This window comes from Protomyctophum parallelum (assembly GCF_964188405.1).
Source record: "Protomyctophum parallelum genome assembly, chromosome: 1".
Lineage (NCBI taxonomy): Eukaryota > Metazoa > Chordata > Actinopteri > Myctophiformes > Myctophidae > Protomyctophum > Protomyctophum parallelum.
This window is the reverse complement of record NC_139697.1, coordinates 92,117,219-92,125,179: the sequence shown is the minus strand read 5'-3', so window position 1 is coordinate 92,125,179 and position 7,961 is coordinate 92,117,219. Positions and strand designations below refer to the sequence as shown.

General features: G+C 43.2%; 1 protein-coding gene across 1 annotated transcript in view; it reads left to right on the top strand.

Moving 5' to 3' along the window:
• Nucleotides 1–626: 626 nt before the first annotated feature.
• Nucleotides 627–7,961, top strand: part of ppm1e (protein phosphatase, Mg2+/Mn2+ dependent, 1E) — a gene marked incomplete at its 3' end in the record, with an annotated part of 76,204 nt that continues 68,869 nt past the window's right edge. Inside the window, exon 1 of the mRNA XM_083760525.1 lies at nt 627–890. Within this exon, the coding sequence (XP_083616651.1) occupies nt 709–890 (182 nt within the window). The 5' untranslated portion in view covers nt 627–708. The remainder of the gene's footprint in view (nt 891–7,961) is intronic.

Below are 7,961 nucleotides of genomic sequence, written 5' to 3'. Positions count from 1 at the left end.
CAGATGGGTGTCTGCTCAATTATCAACATAATTAATTATACATTTAGACCACCAAATATCAATTTGGGGGTCCTTGACATGAAAAGGTTTGAGAGCTGTAGTAGGCCTGTTATGTTGTCCTTTAAGTTCCACAGCCGTCTGCCATCCAGCCTCCCCCCTGACTGACCCCTCACTGGGGAATATTCCGGGAGGAAAACGGAAAAGGGGTGAGATGTCCTGTTACCGGCCTACAGGAGTACACATTTATTATTTATATAAAATGCTGCTCCAGATGTGGTTTTAGGCTTTATTTGAGCAAAAATAGCCTGTAAGTACCTGTCAGTCGACCTCCATCCGCCCACTCTACCCCCCCCCCCCCGCCCCCCCCCCCCTCTCTCTCTCTCTCTCTCTCTCGGACGCGCGGCGCGTTCACGAGCCGGCGCAGAGTGGTGGAGAACAACTCCGTCTCCAGCAGCTTTTCCCAGCAGCAGAGCATCTCTCTCTCTCTCTCTCTCTCTCTCTCTCTCTCTCTCTCTCTCTCTCGCTCTCTCTCTCTCTCTCTCTCTCTCTCTCTCTCTCTCTCTCTCTCTCTCTCTCTCTCTCTCTCTCTCTCTCTCCCCCCTCCCCCCTCCCTTCCAAAGTGTCAGTACTCAGTACAGTAACACTCTCTCTCTCTAGTCTTCTGGAACCGGGCTTTTCTTTTCGTCTCGTCCTGGGAAATGAGAAGCGATGGCCGGCTCTGCAGCAGAGGAGAAAACCTTCCGGAGGTTCCTGGAGCTCTTCCTCCGGGAGATGAGGCCACCTCTGCAAGAGAACGACCCGCTGCCGATGCGCCCTCTGTCGGACCTGCTGTCGGAGGACGAGGTGGAAGGGGAGTGCCTCGACCTGTGCCTCCAGCACCTGTACAAATAGTTGAGTTTTATTTCTTATTTTTATTCTTCTTATTCTCTCGCTTTATTGTGTTTATTGCATTGCAAGTTTGTGGTCATGAATAGATATTCGAATTCTGAAATGTGGTTAAAGTGAGCAAATTATTTTATATTCTCTCGCTTGCTTTTATGTTGTTAATACATTTTTTGCACGTTCGTGGTCAGGAATAGCCTACGATGTCTGAAAATCAGTTAAAGTGAGAAAATTATTATTACTCTTTCGCAATATGTTTTTTTTTTTTTTGCCCATTTGTGGTCATTTCAAAATTGTTAAGTTATTATACTTCTACGAGAGGCAGGGTTTGATTAAAACAAACACGACAGCTTGTTCAATCACCCACTATACTCGTAACTCGTTCATTAGTCAGTTTTACACGCGTCTCGTCTTATAGACTACTATGCTTTTATTGCTTTAGCAGCAGTAGTAGTGAGATTATTGTACAGTTGTTGCCATTTACATTACAGTTGTAGCCTTTGTTTTAAACGTATAAAACAGTGCGCACGTTGTAACGTGTCGCGTTTTCAGTACAGGTTTTTATGTATGGTCCTCAGTCTCCTGTAACCTGTCTCTGTGAGGAGGTGAATCCCCTCCGTTTGTTTTTGCGTAGCACGGGACGTCATTGATCGTTGGCGATCACATCCCATAGTCGGGAGGGAGGGCGGACGGCCGCCTCGCGCTGTGATTGGATAAGATGGGTTGTCACGGGCAACCACAGGTCGTTGTAATGTATTCGACGGTCAGCTTGCATATAGGGGTCATTTAAGTATCAGAGCCTCTCTGGTTACTACTTAAATGTATCTCGTCTTGTTTCCTCAAAAAATGTTGTAGGCTATTCGACATTTATTTATATTATCTTGGTGTTCTTATTGTTTTACCGGCTATAGTCTATGGCAGTGTCTTTCAAATCAAGAGCGCCCCCAAACTGAATATGAATTTGGGGCCACAAATCTGAAAATATTTTGTGCCAGGGATTCAAGATTTGTGTTATTTATTTTCAAGCTCAAGCTTTCTACAAGCTCACAACGCATCTAGCATCAAACTTCATACATACTACAAAGCCATTTAAGCTATAACTAGGCTAAGTGCCGATTGCCCGATTCATACTCCTATTTTAGAGCCGAATAAAAGTCGGTTCGGCTCTGTAGAGCCTACAATGTGACGTCATTTGAGGTTCGGGGGAGCAGGGTGCTACTGAACATTTCTGACAAGCCGAAATCATTTCGGCACTACAGCTGTAAAATAGGAGTATGAAAGTCTGAACTTATAGTGTGAGGTGGTGCAACTGGCTCCTATATATAGATGTGCTGTGAGCTTGTAGAAAGCTTGAGCTTGTTTAAGAAAGTAAATAAATAAAAATAATAAATAATAAAATAAATAACACAATTTGTTTTGAAAGACCCTGATGTAAACAAGATGTAGTGCTTATTTTGTTTCATATCCTCGTAGCAGTTTTTGTATTGACCTGTAGTGTAGCCCATTGAAATTCTACATTCTACATACTGTGAATACAAATTTCAATCAAAACTCCAGAATAGATAACTAGATTTTGATTCTATTAGCTCATTTCGCCGGGGACCCCCTGGAACCACCCTCCTGGCCCCCCCGGGGTCCCCGCACCCCACTTTGAGAACCACTGCATAAGCTTGAAACGTTGTTACGCGTCAGCGGAGGCTTGGCAACCCAACTGTCCAATCACAGCAGGACCGTCCCTACGGGCTATGGGCTGTGTCCGCGCATCTTCACGGCGGGCTAAAAATAGCTGCAGACACCGGTCACGCCATGGGCCTCAAATCGAAACCAGATCGTTGCATTCTAATAGCTTCTATTAACACTTACACTGATAGGGCTTGTATTGTTGATACAACATCCCCACACAGGCTCAGAGAGCCTATTTATTTAACGTTTTGAAAGCACAGCATCAGCATGCACTACTAGATCAGTACTGCAGTGTTTCTGATTCTGAACCATTTTAATTTCAAGAACCCCCCTATGTGTGATGAAGATGCTTCATCTTTGAGACTCAGTTTACATTGTAGATTCTCAGTACACTCGCAGAGTTACAGACCTGCCTTAACCTGGCTGTAACCTACAGTCTACTCTCCTTAAACCCATTCTGACCTGAGATCAGATTTAAAAAATGTCTATTACATCCTGACAGTTTCATTATTAAAGCATGGTTCTCAAAGTGGGGTCCGGGGAGGGGGTCCCCACCCAGCAAAGGTAGTTAATAATAGCATCACAATCATTTTAACCACTTTATCCATTTATATGTTTGCTATTTAAAAATAGCAGATCTACAAGTCCTTGTACATCTGCTATTTTTGGCATTTATCAAATAAATAATATATATATATATAAATAGGCCTATAGAAAATGTTCTCTTCTGCGGGGGTCCTTGGCACAATTTTATTTTCTGATGCGTGTCCTCAGTCAAATTACATATTGATTTGGGGGTCCTTGACCCGAAAAAGTTTGAGAGTTGCTTTTTAGCAACAATTCTATTTTATTTAATTACTTACTTAATTTTTTTCTGTTCTTTTTTCACCTAAACGTCATCAGTGATGTTCATTGCAATGCCATTTCAATGCCATTGGTCATGATATTTGCATATAAATACCCCCCACAGAGGCTGCAATTCACACAAATAAAAAATGTCTGGACTGTCTTGAACATTTTTTAACCTAAGACTTTTGACCTTTACCCTAATAAAAGTGGGTAAAATAATTGTAATATATGTTTTTTTGTGATCATTAGAATGTCTAGAACATGTTCTATTCATTATTGTGAAAGATATCCCCAAAATGTAAATGATTAATTTATTATATTATTATATAATTATTATATAATTATTATAAATTTTTCATCAAACTTTATTTAAAAAATAAAATTAACATATTTTTTAGTCTTAGTCCTAGTAGTACAAAGTAGTAGTAAGGTTGAAATCTATTTTTTGCAAGTAGAAATTAATGCGGGTGTAAAGACCCCTGCAAGACACTGTACCCCACGTTGATAATCACTGCACTAGGATATATATTATATTATTATTACCGGTACTACTACTACTACCACACCTTCAAATTGACCAATCAGACACATTCGTCACAGATTCTTTGGACAGTTTCACATGGATCATGGAAGGAAAATGAATTGGAACATACAAACTGTATCACAGAGAGCAATGTCCACTAATGTACGCACCTGACTCACTAGAGGGAAGTATAAAGAGGACATGAAGCCTATGACGTCACAGAATAGGCTAATATTATCTTACCATATATAGGCTCATACTAGAATAGAGAACGGAATATAAATGTAACCTTCTGCAGTCTGTGCTGCTGCTGTTGTCTTCCTCTGAGATTTTACCAACGCCGGGTGGTGGGTGGTAGTTTACTAGTCCTCTTTCTCGTGCCCGACATGTCGGTTGCTTAGTTACTTTGTTGCTAAATAAAGTTAGTCGATTTTTGGGGGGCGCCTGCTGACCTAGTGGTCCAGGTGCATGCCATAGGCTCTGGCCTGACAGCGCGTTGCGTGTTCGAAAACCGTTCATGACGACCTTTGCTCCCCCATCTCTCTCCCTCAGAAAAAGGTTAGGCGATTTACAGGTCTGTAGTACGCTCTTTGTTAGTGGGAGCCGGTGAATTTACAGTACATGCACTCCTCTGCCTCTGCAGTCTGTGGATATCTGCTTTTGATATACACATTAACAATGAATAGACAATACACCTCAGTCCAAAATAATAACACAACTGGCAGAGGTTACATTATTTCACATGAACCTGAATGCAAAATATGCACTTGCTGGTGGAGAAGAAGATGAAGAAGAAGATATTGAGGTTAAGCAGTAGAGAACGAAGCTCTATAACTTGAGCAGGGCAGACAAACTCTTCACTGAGCCGTAATGCTCTCTTTGGCCTGATTTCTGAGGCCGAAATAGACGCAGAAACTGTGCTGGGAATGACAGTGTTGGAAGTATAGTCATCTGGGGCAGAATGGCAAGGATAAAACTTGTTTGACTATCTCCATCTCGGAGATCGGTACTTTTACTGGCCAGTTTACACGACCTAAATGAAATGTACAATGTTTAATGGCAAAGCAACTCTTCTAACACCACCTCGTACTGTGTACAAGCAATTTATTATTATTATTATTTATAATTAGTGCCTTCTTGTAAGAGGAAAGTCGAACTCGTAATTTCATGCATCCCTGTATACTTAACACATACAAGCTTATAGCCTTTTCTCCTGTGCATTTCTTTAGAAGAGTCTGTAGTGTCATCTAGGTTTGAACTTGGAAAGCCCAATGTATTCTTTGTCGTACGACGGAGCATAAATTAGGGCAGCGATACCTGTGGCCATGAGGATATATTGCAATTCCCCCACAATTGATTGGCAAAACATTATGATTTTATTGATAATATAACATTAATATTAGAGACTATAGAACACTGAACTTCGGCCTGGAAGGTCATGGTTGTGATCCCGGGTGTTGGAAACTCTGTGTATGAGTTTCATGGCTTGGGTGCAGCAAGTCGTGTGGTAAGTAGCCTCGTAGCACTTGCCTACGCAGGCTAATGCAATTTATGCAATGCCTAACGGATGCCAGATTCATTTGCAGACCTGCTATCCTGTAGTGTGCATAGTTTCAATGTACAGATTATAATTCATGTTTTGATATTATACTGTTTAGACTGAGGATCTGTGCTTGGTTTACAAATGTATCCTATATATGACTATGTCTATGCATTTGACGTATTACCTCGTGTTTACCTTGATTCATTGTCTCCACCCGGCCCGAAGGCATGGGGAGAGAGTATGATTTGCACTCCGTCCGTGTCCGTCTGTCCGCCCGCCCGCCCGTCCGTCCGCCCGTCCGTCCGTCCGTCCATGTCCGTCCGCCCGTCCGTCCGCCCGTCCGTCCGTCCGTCCGCCCGTCCGTCCGTCCGTCCGTCTGTCTGTCTGTCACACTCCCTGAATGGCAACAACAAATCTCTGCCCCAAATATTCCACAACAGCCTGTTATAGCGCCACCATGAGGTCGATTTTGGCAAAACACATTTCATCCATACATCACACAATTCGTTATACACTATCTCCATAGTCATGTGATCAACACGGATCTGCATCATTTCCCATCTTCCACCCTGATTGGCTAAGATTGGCTTCCAAAGCTCACATGATCGGTCCGTTTCGAACAAAATGCCACAAATCACAAACACTGTGTGCACTTTCCGTGAAATTATACACACACATTTGCACTAGGCAGAGGACGACATGACACTCATTTTTCCCCCAAATCAGCATCACAGTGGCGCTATAACAGGGCAATTCCTGTTTTGACCAATAACTGCATCGATCTGTGTACAACTTTGTATGCACACTCCCTAGAGGCCATGGAAAAACCTTTTCCCTGCATCCCTCCACATCTGCAGGTTATAGCGTCACCATGAGGCCGATTTCTGCAAAACACATTGTTTATATTAGTTGCACAGATTTTTCTCACGCAAATCGGTACACATGATCTCTGTAGTCATGTGATCAAGTCATGTGATCAGTGTAGAATCTGAGTCTTTCTCAGATTCTACACTGATTGGCTAGATTGCCTTCCAAAGACTTCAGGAGTGGCCCGTTTCGTACAAAATGCTGCACATGTCCTGCTCATCCAGAATTCTATCCTCAGAGATGCTATGAGTGATCTGGCTCTGCATTGTTGCAAAAAACAAACATGTTTATATTACTCCTAAACATTTTGCCAAACATCACACATGCACACTCCTATCCTCCTGGTGAAGACCTGTGCCCAGAAGGGCACACATTACCGTGTGTGTGTCCGTCCGTCCGTCTGTTACAGCTAATCTCCGGCACCGTTAATCCGGTCGATGCCAAACTTTGCACACACACTCCCTGGATGCCAACGATGAACCTCTGCCCCACATTTTCCAGAACGGCCTGTTATAGCGCCACCATGAGGCAGCTTTTCACATTTTTTACCTATAACTGCACCGATCTGCGTGAAATGTTGCATGCACACTCCCTAGAGGTCAAGGACAAACCTTTGACCTACGTTTTTCACATCTGCCTTTTATAGCGCCACCAGGAGGCCGACTTTTGTAAAACAAATTTTTTGATATTACTCCTCCAGATTCTGTCCAATTGCAGCGTGCAATTTACGTGAAATCTTTCACACACTTTCTTACTAGGCTGACGAATGTATCCCACCCTTTTCACATTGGCCTGTTATAGCGCCACCATCAGGTGGAGTTTTGCTAAACAAATCTTTGGAACAAAATGCCTCAAATCATCCAATTGCCATCAAAGGCATAAGAACAAACCCTTTTCACATTGGCCTATTTTAGCGCCACCAGTAGGGGGCAGGTCAGGTTGTGGTGCCCCGAGGGGAACCTTTTCTAGTTTACTGTAAATCGCTCTGGATTAAGAGCATCTGTTAAATGGCAAAATTGTTTGAACTGGAAGCTGATGTAATGGTTGCGCTCCACCTCAACTATATATATATATATATATATATTCATATAGAGTATGCACGTGACATCACCATACCCGGAAGTTATGCGGGAACAAGTGTGTGAGTGGCAAAAAAAATACTTTCTGTCCTTGACAGCCCATACATACAGTACCAGCCTGGTCTTGACAGCCCATACATACAGTACCAGCCTGGTCTTGACAGCCCATACATGCAGTACCAGCCTGGTCTTGACAGCCCATACATACAGTACCAGCCTGGTCTTGACAGCCCATACATACAGTACCAGCCTGGTCTTGACAGCCCATACATACAGTACCAGCCTGGTCTTGACAGCCCATACATACAGTACCAGCCTGGTCTTGACAGCCCATACATACAGTACCAGCCTGGTCTTGACAGCCCATACATACAGTACCAGCCTGGTCTTGACAGCCCATACATACAGTACCAGCCTGGTCTTGACAGCCCATACATACAGTACCAGCCTGGTCTTGACAGCCCATACATACAGTACCAGCCTGGTCTTGACAGCCCATACATACAGTACCAGCCTGGTCTTGACAGCCCATACA